The sequence below is a fragment of the Antechinus flavipes genome, chromosome 5 (genome assembly GCF_016432865.1).
Source record: "Antechinus flavipes isolate AdamAnt ecotype Samford, QLD, Australia chromosome 5, AdamAnt_v2, whole genome shotgun sequence".
NCBI classification, from domain to species: domain Eukaryota; kingdom Metazoa; phylum Chordata; class Mammalia; order Dasyuromorphia; family Dasyuridae; genus Antechinus; species Antechinus flavipes.
Genome location: NC_067402.1, coordinates 267,059,234 through 267,081,495, shown reverse-complemented (window position 1 = coordinate 267,081,495; position 22,262 = coordinate 267,059,234). Strand labels below are relative to the sequence as shown.

Below are 22,262 nucleotides of genomic sequence, written 5' to 3'. Positions count from 1 at the left end.
TGTCTTGTCTGCTCTCCATTTGATAAGCCAAAGGACTTCCTGTTTCCAAATCCTGACCTGTTAGGTTTCCAAGTCTTTATCACACAATGTCCCCCCTACACAAGAGAACTCTCTCCCTCTTCTTCATCTCTCCTTCTTGAAAGGTTTCCCTTCCTTCAAAATTCAGTTCAAATGCATTCTCTTCGATGAAGCCTTCCTGAATTGCCCACCCATACCTTTTCTCTCTCCTCTTAAAGCTCCCACAGGATTTTGTGTAGGTTGCTCTCATGTACTAATCACAGAATCGTTGGATTTAAATTTGGAGGGGAATTTAGATTCTAGTTCAATCCTTTCATTGTATAGATGAGAAGGAGACCCAATAGGGGAAGGTAATAAGGATACAAAGATAGCATCAATGTACAGATTTGAAACCAGGGCATCTGCTTCAAATCAGGAATTGTTTGGTAATATTATGCTAGCTTTTCAATATTGCCTTGTAAAATTATAACTCAATATTCCATTACAATTTGTTTAACCATTCCCTAAGACCAGTGAATGGCCCTTTGCATCTTACTACGGCAAAAGCCACAATGAATGACCAAAGAAAAATAGGATCATCTCAGAGCCAACCTGCCTGCTGTTCTTTCCTGACAGAAGATGATGTATTGTATCTGCCTTTCAGCAGGAGCTGAACCAATAGCCTTGTGAAGGCAGCAGATGCTACATGGCACCTGGTCATAACAGCAGGAAAGCAATGCAAATTTTGTAAACGACTATTTCCTCCAGTCTATGAATCTTGGCTAGGAATGAGCACAGAAAGAAAGAGCCAGAGATTTGGAGCTGGAGGACCCAGGTTCAGATGCCAGGTCTGTCATGTATAACATATAACACATATGACAGAGAGGGTATATGACTTTGGGCAAGTCATGTTATTTATCTGAATTCAATTTCCTCATTGGAAAAATGATGGGGTTAGATTAGATGATGGTTAAAATTTGTTACAATTCTGAAGTCTAGCTATGATTCTTCTTGGATAGGAATGTGGCTTGGCTTGGTGGCTAGAGGGCCAGCCTCCCAGGAACGCCTGGGTCCAAGCACTCCCCCAACCCACATGTACTTGGGAAGTCTCCTCATTTTTCAGTGCCCCAGGCAACACTCCAAAGCTGTACATTGCAGAAAGGGTGCCAGCTTCCATGGATAGACAGCATTCCTCTCTAGGAGCTTCCTAAACTGATAAAATCACACAAAATTTAAAAAATAAAATAAAAAGACATTTCAAATTAAAGTAATTTGATGTCTCTCATTTCTAAGGACAGATCATTGACGCTTCACTGTGAATGAGCTTTTCTAGAGAAGGTGAGTACAGAACATCTGTAGTTCGAGTTATTAACTCTATCAATGCCCTAGATAAGATTTGATCTATACTAGCTATTAAAAAATGAAAGAAAGCACTAGCCCTGGAATCATGAGAGAGCCAGATTCAAATTGTAGTTTCAACCCTTCCTAATTAGGATGGGTTATTTTATTTCTCAGTTCTGTTTCCTCATCTATGAAATAGGAATAATACTCATACTACTTTTACACAGAGGTATCATAGGACCCATGGAAGATCCCCCAGAGGACTCCCCCTCCATTTTACAAATGAGAAAACTGAGATTCAGAGAAGTTAAGTGAAAATGATAGAGATAGATTTTGAACTCAGATCTCAAAACTCAAAGTTTAGCATTTTTACCAATGCATGCTTTCAACCCCACTGGGTAAATATTTTGTAAATTATAAATTGCCAGAGAAATATAAACCGTTGTTACCATTTTCCTTCACACACAGGCAGAGCATACAACAGCTGAAGACAAAAGGACACAAATCTCCATCCTAAATCAGAGACAATAAACATCAAAGAAACAAAAATGGAGGTTTTAAATGGATGTGTACATTTATTTGAGATTCAGAAGAAGGAGGACAAGCTGTGATCTTATGCAGAGGGTTACAAGCAAATTGATGAGATGATTAATTAGTTGATTGATTAATCATGGATGAGGAGTCAAGTCTACACAACTGAGAAGAAGTGAGTGAGCCTATCATTGTAAATAATCACTTTTAACTAAAGAAGCTCATCACCATCCTAGATCTGGTTTTCTTTTTATTAATTTTTTTTCTAAAAGTATTTCAGCTTTCTGAAGAAATACTATTAGAGGTTCCCTTCTTCTGGACACACACTCTACAATTTGTCTTCCTTTGGAGAAGGATCATTCCTCATCTTAGGATGTTTACCATTTAAAGGCAGAGAATTAATATTTATCCTCGGATGATTTCAGTTATTGTTTGAGTCAGAATTGATATTTTTAAGAAGGTACATGTAATGCTTAATTGTTATTGGAACCTCTCTCTCTCCCTCTCCTGAGGAGACTGGGCCCAAGCAAATCCTGATGAAAACACATGTTTAAACCTAATAAGAAATGAGATTCAAACACAGGCCCTCCTTTTTCAGCCTTCTTTAGACTTAGTTAAATGGGAGTTCCTTGAGGGTGGGTATTCTTCAAGTTTGGTCTTGGTATCTAGCATTTGTTCCTAGCATAAAATAGGTGCCATTAAAGGAGCTTTGGAATAGCTGATTGAAGTCACTATTCATCCTAGTCACTATTCTTAACATTTGATTAGTATATGAGAGAAAGATTGATAGTATAATAGAAGCCCCACTGAATTCGGAGCCCAAAGACATGGAGTCCAGCTCTGCTATCCCCTAGCCACATGACCTTGGATAAATCATTACACCTAAGCCTCAATTTTTGTAAGATGGAGATGACATCCCTGTTCCTGTTGGGTCATCATAGGGCTTCCCATAACAGATGGGAAGATGCTTTGCAAATGGGCCAAACAATAGACAGGAACTATTAATAAAAGGACAGGGGTTGGCTCCGCCCATGCAAAGCCCAAGCTCAATGCTTAGAATTTCAACCAGTGACCAGGGTCCTTTTGCTCCTCACCTGCACTGCCTTAGCAGTAACCTATAGGGCACTTAATTGAATAATCTTTGAATAGCAGCATTGAGTGGCTGCCGGGCCTGATCACCAACCTGAGCCTTTGCAGAGAGCCAGACTCACTGAAATGTGATACTGAGACCACACTCGGGCTTCTTTCTGCAGTAAGAAAACAGGGCCAATGTCAGTGTTATAATAGCATTAATAGAGGTTTGCAAAGACTTTACAAATATTGTGTCATTTAATCCTCACGGTAACCTTGGGAAGTACATGCTATCATTATTAATTTTTATAGATGAAGTAACTGAGACAAGCAGAGGTTAAATGACTTAGGGGTTATCCAGCTAGGAAGCATATAAAGCTGAATTTGAACTTGTGAGGGCTCCACTCACTGTGACACATTTGTATTTACTCACTTTCTACATGATTCTTCCATCCCCTTTCCCTTCAGGATGTAAATGCCTTGGGGGAGTGGGCGGTGCCTTTGTATCTCTAGTATGACATCTCAGCTGAAACATAGTAGGCATCTAATAAATGTTGGTTGGTTGAATAAATGCTATCTATTCCATTTAAAGAATTTTATTATTATTATTATTATTATTGGATCTATGATTTTTTTTGGTTCTTTTTAGTACAAGAACTCTTTCTACTAATGTAAGACCTCCTCTGCAATTTATACTCTTGGAGAATTTCCTGGAGAAAATGATAGATTTCAGTGATTTGTCCAAGGTCACAGAGACAGTATATATCCAGATTTGAAATAGGTTCTCCTGACTCCAAAGACATTGTTTTATCCCCTATATCATACAGTCTCTTTTAAAGTCTCATTAGCTAGGAGAATTTTGCATCCTTAACCTATTCAGTCTAAGGAGAAGAAAAAAAAAAATAATGACCTCTGGAAGTAGCAAATCATTTTTTTATTGATGAAAGTAATCATTATTAATGATAATATGATTATAAAGGATAACGATTTCATTCACAGCCAATTTTAAAAGCATGTCTAACATATAAAGTTTATGTTTGTTGCAATAATATCACATTTAAAAAAAACCCAGTAATTTCTCAAGTCAAAAACCAATCATTTCCTCATGCAATTAAAAAAAATTAGGAATATTTCAGAAACAGCTAAGACACATTAAGAAGTCTGGCCGTAAGAACAAGCTGTCAAGTTGAAACCTCATTCCATTTCATCTACAGATAATTGAGAAAAGAACGCTGTAAGACACCTGCCTTGCAGAAAAGTCTAATGGCTCGGCACATTGGATTTGTTGGGAACTCAGAAAGTGACGAAGGCGTTTACTCTAACATGTGCTGGAGCACAGAAGGGTCGATGTCCACGGCCACCAGACCCTTCTGTAAGCTCTGGATGGTTGCCTGGCTCCCGTTCTTCTGCCTCCACTGGACGAAGGCCTCGACAATCTGCGACTGCACGTTGTAGGGGTGGTTGGCCTTGCAGCGGTAGATGTCCCTCTGTGACAGGCCCAGGGACAGCACGATGGGCTCCCACTCCGGGCCCAGCTTTCTGGCCAGCTGGTTAATCTGCTGATCAGAGGGTGAGCTCTTCAGAATGTGGGAAGGAATCAGAGATGCCTGGTCACCTGCGATGGAAAAGGGAGAGGGACAAAGGAGTCAGTAAGAAAAAGTGTCCCAATAGGCGTCAAGAGCCACGATAGCCACCTTGATGCAATTCTCATCAACTTAGTGATAAATTATTTGTCAATTTATTGAGAAATCTTTTGGTTTCTGTCTCTTCCCCATCTCTCCTATCTATCTGCTCCCTTCTCTTCACTGACATAACCTATGTCCAGGTCCTCTCTCTCTCACCTGAAGAATTGGGAGACTACTAATTCATCAGGGCAACTAGAAAACTGATGACCTGAGTTCAAATGTGGTCTCAGACATTTACTAGCTGTGTGACCCTAGGCAAGTCACAAAAGCCTGTTTGTCTCAGTTTTCTCATCTATAAAACGAGCTGGAGAAGGAAATGGGTGAACCACTCCAGTATCTTTGCCAAGAAAATTCCAAATGGCGTCACAGAGAGTTTGACATCTCCTAATTCAAGTCTCTCCCCGCTCTCATCCATCGTCCACTCAGCTGACAAAGTGTTATTGCAAAAATGCAAGGTTGACTGTCATTGTCCTACTCAAGAAACTCCATGACTCCTTATGGCCTCCAGAGTCAACTACAGACTCTTCTGTTGGGTATTTAAAGTTCTTTAAAGCCTGGCCCCATCCTATTCTTCAAGTTTTACTATCTATGTCTCTAATTCACACACAGTATATGCTCCTTTCACACCAACCCCTTACTGGTTCTCTTCTATAGTTCTCCTTCTCTAGTCTGGGAGTTTTCACAAAATAACTCATGTCTTTTTCAGCTCCACCTCAGAGATTTCCCTCACTGTTCAGTTCAAGGGCCACCTTTTAAAAGAGGCCTTTTCTTATCTTTCCAGATTTCCTCCCCACTCTCCCTCTACTTAGCATCTGTAACTAAGTCCTCCCCTCCCAGAACCAGTGAGCAAGTGGTTGTATTATTTGAATTTGTGTTATCTGTGTTTATAATTATATGTAAAGCAGAGTAATTAGTTTCAGCCCAATGAAACTTTGTAGTGGCAAATCTGGATAATGCAATCATTTAATATGATTCACTACTTGTACGAATATTGGGTCTTAGCTGTAGAGGGTGTCCCAAAAGTTTTAGTGCAGCACAAAGATTTTTGGGATGCTACATATTTGTTGACTGATGAATAAATGTTCTTGCTTCTTAGGTGATTAGAGGTGATCACATCCATGGCTCTTTCAGTATCCCAGATTGGAATTCATTTGCATCAGAATACTGCTCTCTTACTTATCTTAGCCCCTGAATTTGGAGTGTGGCACTTGCGTCCAAATCTAGATTCTGACATACTTAGGAGTTGGATAATTGGATAAGCCACTTTCTCTCTCTGAACCACAGTTTTCCTGTCTGTACAATGGGCACAATCTTACTTGGAATATCTTGCATTGGGACTTGAAGAGTACCTCTGCAAACCTAGCAGCCCCATACAAATATGAGTTGCTATAATCTTATTTAACTGGATGGCGTGCCATGCTTGAACAAACTAATTGGCTGAGATATCTACCAGCCTCTCCTTTGGAGAAATTAATTCTCAGTCCCTAAATTCTGGGGAGTTTCACAAACTGGACTGCTGTCTTTGACTGTCAAGCTGAATGTCTGGAAATAAAAGAAAAATACTTTCAATGGGAAAAACTAATTAGAACCTACTGTACTGGAGAATAATCGCAGGGAACAATCTGGCACTGGCAGAGGGGCAGAGAAATTAAGAGCTCTGGCTAAATCTGATTTCCCCACATGGTCACATTGGGAAATCACTATGATAGTCATCAAAATAGCAAATGATGGGATTAGCAGGTTGGGGAAGGACAGTCTGGTCTATGCCCAGTTACAGCACAGGAGAAAGTGGTGGGAAATGAGGGTGTGAGCTCCTGTACAGCTTGTTCTGGACTATAGACCAGCATCTTCTCTCCCTGACTCAGAGCCTATCAGGTTCGAAGTCTAGCAATTCTATCCCACAAATGGTCTCACGTCCATTCCCTTCTCTAACCTATGTTGACTTACAAAATCCTTTATAAGCTGAACAGTTCCTCTCTGTTCAGTTTTCTTATACCTTCCTCTCCTCTGTGTACTGTATGATACACAATAGCTTTCTTGTTGTTTTTCATTTTGTTCTCTCTCCCTCCTTCTTCTCTCTCTCCCCTTTCTCTCTCTCCCTTTTCCTCTCCCTCTTTTCTTTCCTCCCTTCCTCTGTCTCCCCTGTCTCTGTCTCTCTCCCTCCATCTCCTTCCTCCGCCTTTCTCTTCCTCCTCTTTCCTTCTCTCACTCTCTCTCTGTCTCTCTCTTTTCCTTCCCTCCCAGGTTTCTTCAAATCTTAGCTAAAATCCTACCTTCTAGGAGAATTCTTTCCTGATCCCTCATTCATGCCAATGTCTTCTTCTCAGATTATCTCCAAATCATCCTCCCACTACCTTGGTTGCACATAGTTGTTTGCATGTTATCTCCTCTATTATTCTGTTAGTTCCTTAAGAGCAAGGAGTATACGTTTTTTATTATTTTAACTTAGAGAAATACTTTTATCTCCAGCATTTCACACAGTAGCTGGCATATAGTTAGGTTCTTAATAAGTACTTATTGACTTGCTTTGTTCAGGGCCCTCATCACTTCTTACCTAAACTATTGGAATAGCCTCCTAATTGGTCTCCCAATTGCCAGCCTCTCTCCCTCTCCAATCCACCTTCTACAAAGCTACCAGAATGATATTCCTAAAGAGCAGATCTTCTACCAAGGAAGCCTCCATGGCTCCCAATTACTCTTAGAGAAAGATACTAAATCCTCTGCTTAGCATTAGATGATTTCAAACCTGACTTCCGCTTCACTTTCTGAAATGATTTCAAATGACTTGTCTTCATGCACTCTTTAATTCAGCCAAACTAGCTTGTGTGATTCTTTCCTTTATGGTGGTGTGCATAAGGCAACTTAGATGAGCTGTTAAATTTTCAATGTGAGCATCTGCACCTCAGAAAGAAGCAAACTTTGCAAATTGGGGTTTAAGAGATTGTTTTCTTGATTGCCTAGACTTATGAAAGTGATAGAGGAAATGTCAATGATACACATTAAACTTTAAAATGTGTTGAGGGAGTTTTTAATTTTGAAAAACAGTTGTTAAACATTTACCAGCAAACTATGGCTTTGAGATATATATCTCTATATATCACCATATATGAACAAATCGACATACATGTATATATGTGTATGGAATCCCCCACATTCATGCCTTTGCAAGACTGCCACTCGTGTCTGAGATGTGTGCATATACTAGAGTTTATATTACCTATACTGCATTATACATTATATACCATAAGTATATAGGCACACATGTGTACATATATATCTATATATACTTGTTTGCATGTATATACAATCTCCCACTTCTATGTTTTTGCAAGGCTGTCACCCATGCCTGGTATATACATATATGCATGTATATGTATTTTTATATTGAGTGTGTTACCTACATTACATTATATATTACATGCAATATGTAGATTTATATAGATGTTTGTAAAAATAGTTATTAACACACATTTATATATAGGTACATGAGTGTGTGTGTATGTATGCAATTTCCCACCTCCACATCTTTGCAAGGCTATCATCCATGTCTGTAATTTTCTCCCATTTCACTTCCTCCTTCTAGAATCACTAATCCCTTTCCAGGTTTGACTCAAGTACCAACTGCTAAAACAGCCTTTTTCTAATGACCCCTTCTCCTTCCCCAGATGTTGATGTCTCTTCCCAACCAACAAAGAAAAAATAACTTCAAATTTATTTTTCATGTTATAAACATGTGTATGTATGTGTGTATATGTACACACACATACATGTATGTCTACTTATCTGTGCACATGTCATCCCCTTTAGTAGGAGACTTCTTGAGGATGGAGACTCTTTCATCTTTATCTTTGCTGCCCTAGCACTAGCATCCCAGCCTAACAATAATAGGTGATTAACAAATGCTAGTTGGATCACATTGAATTAAGTGGTTGGCTAAAGAGGAGACTTTTCTCTTCTTTAAAACAACATTCATTATTCCTCTGTGATCTTACAGTTTCCCTTGAAACCTAAGAAAAACCTTAACTTAAAAAGGCCAGGGTCTTCCACTGCATCCAGGGCCGTCTCCCTTCATCCTGATCTATATTTTGCCACTGAACCCAGATGACCTTATACAGCCCTCCCTTCCTCAAATCCAAATCACTTGCAGGTCATAGCATCACCTCCTGATGTCACTGTCCTTTTTGAGAATAAAGGACAAACAACAAAAACAGTTTCCTCCTCCATCATCTCATCTCCTGGGAATGGGCTGAGGCTTAGGTGTCTGGTGAGGGGTTTTTCTTTGCTTTTTGATCCAAAATGGAAATCTAAAAAAATGGCTTTTAGCCATTCACTTGGAGTCTCCTTTCCTGTAAAGTAATGAGCAGCCACCTGGATTTTTTTGTATATCAAATATCTCCGGCAGGGGTAAGAGCCCTTCTAAAGTGGATTTTTACAAGTCACTGGGTTGTGCATTTCCTTGCCATCTACCCACTTCTGATGCAGCTGCATCAGGCTGTCATTAAACTGAAATATTCATTTAGATAATTTAACTATGCAAAAGAATCCATTCATTTGTGCCTCCTCTGCACCTCTTCTAGACTTGCTATTCTCATGAAGGGCAGGTAGTCTTAGTTTACATAGCTCTTAAAGTAATTGCAGTAAGATTGGGGGGTTAATGGTGAATGATAAAAAGAAGGAAATTTCCTGTTATGGTAAAATATGACAAAGATTAATCTACAAAGGAGGCATGAGCTGGGATTCCTCTTTCTTTTTCTCAGTTAGATGAATGCTTCTCTCTTCCCCTCCCCACCATGTTGTATCAAATTCAACAGATTTATTTGAACAGGTATGTGTCTGCCTACTCTGAAAGCTCTTAAAGTCTAACAAGGGGACAGTGGATCTTCAAGTATGATGTGTATATGTGTGTGAGTATGTGTGCAGTAAACGTGAAGAGAGATACTGTATAAATAGATATGTATGCATTGCATACAGACATGATCATTTCTTAATCCACAGGAGAAGGAAATACACTAGTCTCTTTGCCAAGGAAACCACAAATGGAGGTACAAAGAATTGAACACTAATGAAATGGTTGAACAACAGTACTTGTGTACACCTATATGTATATAAACACTTAAACATACATATATACAGACACATGTTATATATGTATATCATCTCTTCTGTCTATATTTCATTATTTTTATCCTCCTATTATATATAAACACATATAACACGTTTACATATATAAATACATATGTTATGTGCATATATAGGTATATTACTGGCAGAAGCAACTCCTAGATGAGGAAGCTATGCAGGTCAGTGCTTACTCTGAAATGTATAGTCTTAGAAAGTTGCATAGTGACTTGCCCAGGGTCACACAATCTATCTCAGGGGTGGGACCTGAATCCAGGTCTTTCTGGCTGGTCTTGAGGCTGGCTTTTTCTTCACTATGTCATGTATAATTATTGATGGTTTTGATATCTTTTGAACTGAGTCTTTATAGGAGCCAAGGAAAGGAAGAAGCATAGGTGAGGAGGCTCAGACTGAGGCTGGAAACTAGATAGTGCAAAGATCCAGAACTGAGAGGAGGAGGAAGAAGAGGAAGAAGAGGAGGAAGAGGAAGAGAAAGATCCTGCTGGAAACACTGCATGTGTGCTTATAGTTGGAATACAGAATGTGTGCAGAGGAGCATTATATAGAAAGGCCTGAAGGGGAGGAAAGGTTCAAAGGCAAAGGACTAAATGCCAAAACAAAGGAGTTTCTAAGTGGTCCATAAATAATAGGGAGCACAGAATCTCATTGAGCAGGAAGGTGACACTGATCCATGCTTTTAAAAGAAATGTCACGGCAATAGGATGGAGGATAGAATAGATTGGAGAAAGATGGGGCTGGATCATTTACCTGGTCAATTGAAAAGTAATGAAGTGCCTAAAGGCTAGTATAATTATTGTATTATATTAATGTGCACATACGCTCAGATTCTATGATTTCATCAGCAAGGGGAATTCTTTCCACCAAAACACAAAGCCATTGTCAAAGGCAGGATTTGAACCCAGGTCTTCTTGACTCGATTACACTCTCCATACACTTTGCTACATTGCTTTTATAGAAAAAACAATATTTCTAAGACATATTTCTAAGTAGATAGCTATAGATGGGCATAAAGATAAGTGGCTAGAGCTCTAGAGATAAAGAGAAAATATATAGCCAGGAAATCTGGCATCATTAATAAAGTGCAGGACTCACAGTCAGGAAGATGTAGATTTGAATCCTGCTTCATCTGTTAGCTATGTGACCCTGAGCAACTCAATGTGCCTCTCTAAGCCTCAATCTCTTCCTCTGTAAAATAAGGGATTAAATTTGATCACTACTGAGATACTTTCTAGCACTAAGTCTATGAACCTATGAGAAACTAAACTGTATTTTGGAGGAGAGATGTTCTTCACTGAGAAGGCTCTGTTCCAATGAAGTCACACACAAATGGACAGATAGACAGATGGATGGATGAATGGATGGATGGGCAGATAGATGGATAGATATAGGTAAAAAAAATGATAGGCAGACGGATGGATAAATAAGCAGAGGAGATAGATGGATAAATATACAGACAGATGGATGGAATGGTGGAAGGATAGATGGACAGATAGATGATAGAAAGATAGATAAGTAAATAGATGATAAATAGACAGATAGACAGATGGGACAGATGGAAAGATAGAGAAGATAGATGGATAAATAGACAGATGGATGGAGGGACAGACAGAGAGATGATATAAAGATAGATAGGCAGGTAAATAGATAATAAATAGAAAAATAGACAGATAAATAGATAGATGAGATCAATGGATAGACAGACAGATGTATGGATGGATGGATAGGTGGGTGAGTGGATAGACATAATATAAAGATGATAGATAGTTAGATGGATGGATAGATAGAGAAATAGACACCTGGAAAGACAGATGGAAACATTAATGGACAAAGAAAGACAAAGGGATAGATAGATAGACAGACATACAAATAGATACCTGGAAAGACAGATGGAAAGACGAATGGACAGAGAAAGCAAATAGATAGATAGATGGATGATAGACAGATGGCTGTATGGGAGGATGAATGGCTGGACAAACAGATGGACAGATGGATGGATATATGGAAAGAGAGTATAGTGTGGTTTCACTGGTGTAAGAAACATTAAAAGAGCAAACTTCCCCATCATTGCTTGTTGTGTCTTGCTTCCCAGGGTCATTCAGCCAAAATGTATCAGAGATAGAACTAGAACCTATATCCTCCTGGCTCTGAAACTGGTTCTTTCTGTACTCTATTACATACAACCACTGATTATTAATAATGCTATTAATTCCATGTAAGGATCTCCCATTGTGGAAGCTCCCTTCACCAATACAGCCCATCAACTCACTTCCAAATAGCCTGGGTACACTGATAGGTTTAGTGGCTTGTCAATCCTTGCAGAACCAGCATGTGCCAGAAGTAGGACTAGAATCCAGGTCAATCTAACTTGGAGACAATCCACTTTCCCCTATACCATGTTATTTTTCATAACATATCAGGTCAGTCTATATTGACAATAAAAAGAAACAGCCCTTAATCATTTATAGGAAGGACAGAGTTATTGAACATTTAGACCACTGGGTGGCAAAGAGAGATAAACATATTGTGTCTTTCTACCTGTGCACATAGAGGGAGGGGAAGTTATATCTGGGAAACATTGCACACTGTTTTGCAATTGCAAGCGGCCTTCAGAATTTGTGCTTCTGCCTCTTAATATGGCCTGACAGCTTGAAGAAGGCATGACCATTTTTGCCTGAACTGGTTTCCAGAAGAACATTCACCCTTTTATTCTTTCTCATGGATTTTTGTCTCCTCATAAGCAGGAAGGAAAAGCAAATATTGCATCTTTTCTCTGGCATCTTGGCATAAGTGTTGATTTTAGTTATTATTTCAGCACCCAGGTGAATCCACCTCTCTCCATAGAGTGGGTGGCCCCTTCTGAGTTCAATGATGCTGACTAGGAGGCTAGAAGATCTGGGCAAAAAAACAAAAAACAAAGACCAATGTGATGAAATGAGAAGGCATGGAGTGAAAATTGCGGAAGACAAAATTTGAGAGTAAATAGAATTTATTTGCTTTAAGAACTATATAACTGAATATGACCATTTAGAAACAAAACCGAAAAAGGCTGAGGGCAGGGAGAGAGAAGGTGGAAGGGAGGCAGGAGGGAAAGTAGAGAATGGGAGATTGGAGAGTTAAAATATTCCTGAGGACTTTGAGTTTTACTCTGTCCAAAGTTAGCTTCAGTAAAGGACAACAAACTTGATTTATCAAGTGAGATAATGAAATAAGTCCATTAACAGCTTTCGTTACAACACACACACACACACACACACACACACACACACAACCTATCAATGTCATAGGAAAAGTCATTAAATATCTTTCTGGATAAAAGGAACAACAACAACCACAAAAAAAAGGAAAATAAAAATTAGTTTTTTCTTTTTTTAAACTAGGTAAAACGAACAAGCTTTATTGGAATATTTTCTACAATTTCTACCATCCCCCACCTCCATCTCCAATTGTTTTGGAAATCCTTGCATACTCTTTGGCAAGTGCCTTTAAGTTTGAGATTCAAACTAATGCCTAAAACCTATCACAGAACCCTAAACCAAGTAAGAGAGACAATTTTCCTGTCTTTTTACATAGTATTCTCCATCATTCAGTGATTCTCTGCTTTGCTCTTGTTTCTTGGCCAGTAAGTGAAGTTATAAAATCACAAAGAGGTTTAAGAAAGCTTCAGGTTTCAGATCATAAATTACAAACTAACAAGTCTGACAGGTTTAACTGTTTTCTTGAAGAGTCCTTACTAATCCTTCCCTGAAGCAGGATAAAAATCTCCAATAATGAAGGTTTAAAGAGGAGCCACTCCCTAGGAAACAGAGGCATATTTATTAGAGTTCAGCTGGGTTTGGTCCCTCAGGTGATGAGAAGAGCAAACTGGCAAAGGGTAAAAGTCAGGTAACATGGCCAAAATAAATGCTTCAAATCATACTGTCCCCATGCTTTACAAAAAAAAAAAAAAAAAAAAAAAAAAAAAAAAGTAAATAAATACAAGTCAATAGCTGGTAAACATTGGAGAAATTGCCTACACATAATGATTCCTTGCTGTTCCCTTTCTCTTTAACCCTTGGGAGCTGACTTTTGTCTCTATCACTTAAACATTTAAACAAAATGTGCTCTTTCTCAATACTAATCAGTGTCTTAAGTTGTGTTCTTTCCTCTACTCTTACTCCTTGAAACAAAAAGGAGTTTCTTCATTTGGCTTCAAGGAGACTGTTTATGTATTTCTCACTCCTTAACCACTGGAATTTTTCAAAATTCAGTCTTTTGCTCTTTTCTTTTCCATTCTCTAGTGTCTTTTTATGTTTCTAACAGAAACAGGTGTCCTTGAGAGAAGAGACTATTTAGCTTCTATTTTTCTGACCCATATGTAGGAAGCACGTAATAAATGCTTGTTCACTGGACTGATACATTTCTGTCCTCAAGAAACTCATCCTTCTCTTGGTTTTAAGAATCACTTCTTTGACTCAAAGAAAGAATATTAAATATATTGGGTTTCACCAAGAAACTTCTCGCTCCTTATTGAAAAGTGGAAGGGGAAAGGGGAAAAGAGAAGAGGTAGGCTAAATAGAAGGCAAAAAAGAAATAGTTGGGGAAAGGTATAAGAATGGGGGAGGGTCTCTAAAGGGGGAGGACTGCTGGAGGCAAGTAGTGTTCATAAGTAAAATACTGGGGAAGAGGGTAAGGGAAAAAGGAAAGAGAAAAGTATAATTTGGGGTAAATAAGATGGCAGGAAATACAAAATTAGTAGTTTTAACTGTAAATGTGAATAGAGTTAACTCTTCCATAAAATGTAAGCAGATAGTACACTGAATTAAAAGCTAGAATCCTATAATATGTTGTTTACAAGAAACACATTTAAAGCAGAGCAATACATACAGAGTAAAGGTAAAAGACTGGAGCAGAATCTATTATGCTTCAGGTGAAATAAAAAAAAGCAGGGGTAGCCATCCTGATCTGAGATCAAGTAAAAACAAAAAATGATCTAATTAAAAGAGATAAGGTAGGAAATTATATTTTGCTGAAAGGTACCATGATAATAAAGCAATATCAATATTAAACCATTTATGTACTAAGTGGTGTAGTATCTAAATTCCTAAAGGAGAAGTTAAGAAAGTTGCAAGAAGAAATAGACAGCAAAACTATAATAGTTGGACATCTCAACCCTGTTCTCTCAGAACTAGATAAACGAAACCACAAAATAAATAAAAAAGAAGATAAAGCGGTAAATAGAATACTAAAAAAGTTATATATGATAGATCTTTGGAGAAAATTGAATGGAGAGAGAAAGGAGTACACTTTCTTCTCGGCAATTCATAAAACCTATAAAAAACTGACCATATATCAGGATATAAAGACCTCAAAATCAAATGCAGAAAAGCAGAAATAGTAAATGCATTTTTTTCAGATTACAATGCAATAAAAATTGCATTCAATAAAAGGCCAGGGGAAAATAGACCAAAAAGTAATTGGAAACTAAATAATCTCATTCTAAAGAATGAATGGGTAAAACAGCAAATTATAGACACAATCAATAATTTCATCCAAAAGCATGACAATAATGAGACAACATACCAAAATTTGTGGGATGCAGCCAAAGTGGTAATAAGGGGAAATTTTATAGCTTTAGATGCTTACTTGCATAAAATAGAGAAAGAAAAGATCAATGAATTGGGCTTGCAACTAGAAAAGCTAGAAAAAGAATAAATTAAAAACCTCTAATCAAATACTAAACTTGAAATTCTAAAAATAAAAGGAGAGATCAATAAAATTGAAACAAAAAACCTATTGAATTAATAAATAAAACTAAGAGTTGGTTTTATGAAAAAAAAAACAAACAAAATAGATAAACTTTTAGTTAAGTTGGCTAGAAAAAGGAAAGAGGAAAATCAAATTGTTAGTCTCAAAAATGAAAAGGGAGAACTATCTACCAATGAAGAGGAAATAGAGGAATTATTAGGAGTTATTTTGCCCAACTTTATGCCAATAAATTTGACAACCTAAATGAAATGGAGAAATACCTACAAAAATATAGATTGCCCATATTAAAAGAAGAGGAAAAAATTACTTAAATAATTCCATTTCAGAAAAAAAAATTAGAACAAGCTATTAATCAATTCCCTAAGAAAAAATCCCCAGGACCAGATGGATTTCCATGTGGATTCTACTAAACATATAAAGGACAATTAACTCCAATACTTTGTAAACTATTTGAAAAAAATAGGGAATAAAGGACTCCTACCACGTTCCTTTTATGACAAAGATATGGTACTGATACCTAAGCCAGGTAGGATAAAAACAGAGAAAGAAAATTATAGACCAATCTCCCTAATGAATATTGATGCAAAAATCTTAAAATATTAGCAAAGAGATTACAGAAAAACATCCTCAGGATAATACACCCCGACCAAGTAAGATTTATACCAACAATGGAGGACTGGTTCACGATTAGGAAAACTATTAGCATAATTGACTATATCAATAACCAAATGAACAAAAAACCATATGATTATCTCAATAGATGCAGATAAAGCATTTGATAAAATCCAACATCCATTCCTAATAAAAACACTAGAGAATATAGGAATAAATGGACTTTTCCTTAAAACAGTCAGTAACATCTATTTAAAACCATCAGCAAGCATCATATGTAATGGGGATAAACTGGAACCATTCCCATTCAGGAGTGAAACAAGGTTGCCCACTATCACCATTACTATTCAATATTGTATTAGAAATGCTAGTTTTGGCAATAAGAGAAGAAAAGAGATCAAAGGAATTAGAGTAGGTAATGAGGAAACCAAATTATCACCCTTTGTAGATGATATGATAGTATACTTAGAGAACCTTACAGAATCAAGTAAAAAACTATTAGAAATAATCCACAACTTTAGCAAAGTTGCAGGACATAAAAACTAATCCACATAAATCATCAGCATTTTTATACATCACTAACAAAATCCAATAGCAAGAGATACAAAGAAAAATTCCATTTAAAATAACTGTCGATAGTCTAGAATATTTGGGAAACTATCTGCCAAGGGAAAGTCAGGAACTATATGAACAAATCTACAAAACACTTTCCATACAAATAATCAGATCTAAGCATTGGGAAAATATCGAGTGCTCTTGTATAGGTTGAGCACATATAATAAAGATGACAATACTTTCTAAACTAATCTATTTATTTAGTGTATGCCAACCAAATTCCCAAGAAACTATTTTACTGACCTTGAAAAAATAACAACAAAATTCATCTGGAAGAACAAAAGGTCAAGAATTTCAAAGGAATTAATAAAGAGAAAAGCAAATGAAGGTGGCCTAGCTGTGCCTGATCTAAAACTATATTATAACGCTGCAGTCAACAAAACCATTTGGTACTTCCTAAGAAATAGAGAAGTTGATCAGTGGAATAGGTTAGGTTCACAGAACAAAATAGTCAATGGCTATAGCAATTTAGTATTTGACAAAAAGGCCCCAGCTTTGGGGATAAGAATTCACTATTTGACAAAAACTGCTGGGAAAGTATGGCAGAAACTAGGTATAGATCCACACCTAATACCATACACCAAGACCAGGTTGAAATGGGTTCATGATCTAGACATAAAGAATGATATTATAAACAAATCAGAAAAACATAGGATAGTTTACCTCTCAGATTTGTAGAGGAAGGAATTTGTGACTAAAGAAGAAGCAGAGATTATTATTGATCAAAAAATAGATAATTTTGATTATATTAAGTTAAAAAGGTTTTATACAAACAAAACTAATGCAGACAGGATTATAAGGGAGGCAAGAAAATAAAAAAAAAAATTTTTATATCCAAAGGATCTGAGATAAAGGCATCATTTCTAAAATATATAGAGAATTGACTCAAATTTATAATAGTTCAAGCCATTCTCCAATTGATAAATTGTCAAAGGATATGAACAGACAATTTTCAAATGAAGAAATTTTATTTGTAGTCACATGAAAAGGTGCTCCAAATCACTATTGATCAGAAAAATGCAAATTAAAACAACTCTGAGATACCATTACACATGTCAGATTGGCTAAGATGACAGGAAAAGATAATGACAAATATTGGAGGGGATGTGGGAAAACTGAGACACTGATACATTGTTGGTGGAACTGTGAATGGATCCAACCATTCTGGAAAGCAATTTGGAACTATGCTCAAAAAGTTACTGAACTGTGCATACCCTTTGATCCAGCAGTGTTTCTACTGGGATTATATCCCAAAGAGATCTTAAAGAAGGGAAAGGGGCCTGTATATGCCAAAATGTTTGTGGCAACCCTTTTTGTAGTGGCAAGAAACTAGAAATTGAATGGATCTCCATCAACTGGAGAATGGCTGAATAAATTGTGGCATATGAATGCTATGGAATACTATTGTTCTGTAAGAAACGACCAGCAGGATGATTTCAGAGAGTCTTGGAAAGACATACATGAACTGATGCTAAGTAAAATGAACAGAACCAGGAGATCATTATACATAGCAACAACAAGACTATAAGATGGTTAATTCTAATGGACATGGCTTTTTTCAACAATGAGATGATTCAAACCAGTTCCACTTGTTCAATGATGAACATGCAGAGAGAGAACCATGGGAACAGAGTGTGTCCCACAACATAGCATTCTCACTCTCTGTAGTTATTTGCTTGCATTTTGTTTTCTTTCTCACTTTTTCTTTTTCTTCCTTCTTGATCTGATTTTTCTTGTTCAGCAAGATAACTGTATAAATATGTATGCATATATTGGATTTAACATACATTTCAACATATTTAACATGCATTGGCCTACTTGCCAGCTAGGGGAGGTGGTGGGGAGAAGAAGGTGAAAATTTGGAACAAAAGTTTTTGCAAAGGTCAATGTTAAAAAAATTACCCATGCATGTGCTTTGTAAATAAAAAGCTTTAATTAAAAAAAAAAAAAGAATTGCTACTATGTGAATGGTTTCTAAGTTTATATTTCCAATCCTGATCTCTTTTCTGAGCCCTTTTATTTTCAACAACCTGACTGGTCATTTCTACATGAATATCATACTTTCACTGCACAATCAAGATGTTCAGAATAAAATATATATCTTCTCCTCAAATAAGCTTTTCTCCTCCCAACTTTTTTGTCTTTTTCTATGGGAAAATTCTTCAAGCCTCAAAACTTTGAAGGCATCTTTGATTCACTCTTCTCTCATACTATGTTTGGTCACAAAATCCTGCCTATTCTTTATTTAAAATACCTCTAATATAATGGTCTCTGCTTCTCCATTACCAATTCCCTAGCTGAGTTCTACTCATCTCACACCTAAATTTTGGAAATAATATATTCCAAAATGGCCACCTTCATGTCAGCACCTTTACTTCTAAAATTCCATATCCATGTCATTCAAATAATTCAAGTTTTAAGGAATTTAATAGTTTTTTCACTCTCTTCCTCTTCTTCCCAACTGTTGCTCTGTAACTTGGGGACCTTCATCATCTAGAGCATATCTCTTTACCGTGGGTATTCCCTAAGATTCTGTTCTAGAGTCCTTAATCTCTATTTTTTTTTCCACCTTGGTGACTTGACCAACTCCCATGGATTAAATGATCATCCTTATGATGATCTATACTTCCAAATCTATGCATTCAGCCCCAGGGTTTTTGAGTTTCAATTCAATTTCATCCAATTTGATTGGAGATTTCAAATTGGATGTCCCAGAGAATTTTCAAATTCAACATATGTGGAATGGAACTCATCATTTTTCCCCTTAAACTCATCTTAAAAAAAAAAAAACTCTCTATTTCTGTTGAAGACACCAAAAATGTGGTTTTTATGCTAAAAATACTATTTGGAAGATCTGAGTTCAAATATGGCCTCACATACTTATTAACTATATAAACTTAGGCAGGTCACTTCAATTCCTGTATATCTCAGTTTCCTCAACTAGAAAAATGGAGATACAAATAGCACCTGCCTCATAAAGTATCTACCTCACATTGCAAATGATGGGAATAAAACTATAAACAAAAAAGAAAAACAATAAGCTTATGTTCTAATGGGGGAGTGGAGAGTGGGTTTAGAATAGTTGCTATAGGGTATTCACTTCATCATGATCATTTCTGAATGTGGTGAATGACAACAGATAAAAAGAGGAAATGATTTCATAAACTCACACTTAGAATCACAGGATCATAGATTCTGAACTAGAATAAAGATCATTTTATCTAATCTAATTAATGTAATTAATTTACAGGTGAGGAATTGAGGAGAGTAAGAGTCATCCAAGGTCATCTATAGAGATGGTAAATAGCAAAGCTGGGATTTGAATCCAGATTCTTTGATTCTAAATTTAAGATGCTTTCCATTGTATCACAGTATATAATGCCATATCTTGCACAGTGAGCACTAAATAAATTTTGGGAATGGTTAGGAATTTCTCCCAAATGTTGTATTTTTTAATGTCTGGATGTCTAATTTACAGATGTAATATGGATGTGGGACAGAATGAGTTAATGGGAGTCCCAATGTTGTTTTGCTTACTACAATAACATAAAGTAGAGGCTTAGTGAGCCTGTTAGTGTCTCTGTGTAATAGAACACCCTGCTTTTCACTTAAGTGCACGCACAGGTATTCTGTTATTGTTTCCTGTCCATTTATGACAGTGAAGAAAAGGATTTTTGTTTGGCTGCTGAGCTAGAATTAGTCATGAATACAAAAGGCTCAAACAATAGTTCCTCTCTTTTTTCCTGATGGTGATCAAGGCAAGAACTTCTATAAAAAATTAGAAGGCTATATATCCCAAAGAGATCTTAAAGGAAGGAAAGGGACCCACATGTGCAAAAATGTTTGTGGTAGCCCTTTTTATAGTGGTAAGAAACTGGAAACAGTGGATGCCCATTAGTTGGAGAATGGCTGAATAAAGTATAATATGTGAATGTTATGGAATATTATTGTTCTATAAGAAATGATCAGAAGGGTGATTTCAGAGAGGCCTGGAGAGACTTACATGAACTGATGCTAAGTGAAATGAGCAGAACCAGGAGATCATTGTACACAGCAATAACAATATTATATGGCAATCAATTCTGATGGACGGATTCTTTCCAAAAATGAGATGATTGATGCTAGTTCAAATGATCTCATGATGAAGAGAGCCATCTATACCCAGAGAGAGGACTGTGGGAACTGAGTGTGGATCATAACATAATAATCTCACTCTTTTTGTTGTTGTTGTTTGTGATTTTTTTCTTATTTTCTTTCCCTTTTTATCTGATCTCTCTTTATAGCAAGATAATTGTACAGATATGTTTACATATATTGGATTTAACATATATTTTAACATGTTTAACATATATTGGATTACTTGCCATCTAGGGGAAGGGGGGGAGAAGGGGAAAATTTGTAACACAAGACTATGCAAGGATCAATGTTAAAAAGTTTTCTGTGCATATGTTTTGAGAATAAAAAGCTTTGATGAAGAAGAAAGAAAAAGAAAGGAAGAAGAAAGAAGAAAAAGAAAGAAGAAGTTAGAAGGCTAGTTAGAAGGGGTTAGAGACTTACTCTTCTCAACCAGGGCCAAGTTATGGCAATGAGATATTTTTGACTGTTTTGTTTCTTTATTATATCTATTTCCCCATGATTTAATACCCCATGATGGAGTATTGGAGATGCAATAAATTAGCTATGATCCTGTGAGCTGTGAAAAGTTCAAAGTCACCAAAGAGAGTTCCAGGAACTTCGGATTATATCAAAGATTGGTAACCAAGTTTAGTGAAGAGTACAGTCTCAAGGAGCAAAGTGCTTGAATCAGCTCAGCAGTGGATGGACAATGAAATGCTATTTCCTGTAACAAGGAAGTAACTCATCCAGCATCAGTGCCACATTTAGAAATAAATAAGTTGCGGTGAATGCTTTGTGGCAACCATTGAGTCCGCTTCCCCCCAGGAATGAAGTGGTAGAGGAAAGTGTAACTCCCATTTTGGGAGAGGATGATCTTGAACTTTTAAAATTGCTATCTTTCCAGTAAATATCTTTTTGTTAAAGCTTACTAGTATTAATTGCTTAGATACATTGAGATGTAAATGACTGAGTAACTGACAGCAGAAAGATACTTACTGATTGACATTAGATAGCATAAAGACCTCCAACCACATAGAGGTGGATCTTATACAAGGAGATACTGCTCTGAGGCAGTAAAAAGTCAGTGACCAACAAAGCAGAGACAAAAACAGAGGAGACTAAAACATTCACCGCCGAGCAGAAAGAACTGAGATTGCCCCCTGCTGCTTAAAGGGAGTCAAGTTCAGCTGAGCAGAGACTCGGAAAAGCAACAACTGAAGCTGAGATAAAAGTTGAGAGCCTGCACTGGCCCACTCCATCTTCTGCTGTGTTAACTGGAGGAATACAAGATTTGCAACTGCTGGGAGATCTGGAGAAAGAAGCATGCTCTGCAGTCTAATCTAAGCTAATCTAGTTAGAAAATGGAGAGGCTTCTATGTCTTGCTTTTTTATGACCCTCTGGGCTGGAAA

At 37.0% G+C, this 22,262-nt stretch overlaps 1 protein-coding gene across 1 annotated transcript in view; it reads right to left on the bottom strand.

Annotated features, from left to right (window-relative positions):
* Positions 1-1,887: 1,887 nt before the first annotated feature.
* Positions 1,888-22,262, bottom strand: part of CRADD (CASP2 and RIPK1 domain containing adaptor with death domain) — a 236,442-nt gene continuing 216,067 nt past the window's right edge. Inside the window, exon 3 of the mRNA XM_051963665.1 lies at positions 1,888-4,555. Coding sequence (XP_051819625.1) covers positions 4,254-4,555 — 302 coding nt within the window. The 3' untranslated portion in view covers positions 1,888-4,253. The remainder of the gene's footprint in view (positions 4,556-22,262) is intronic.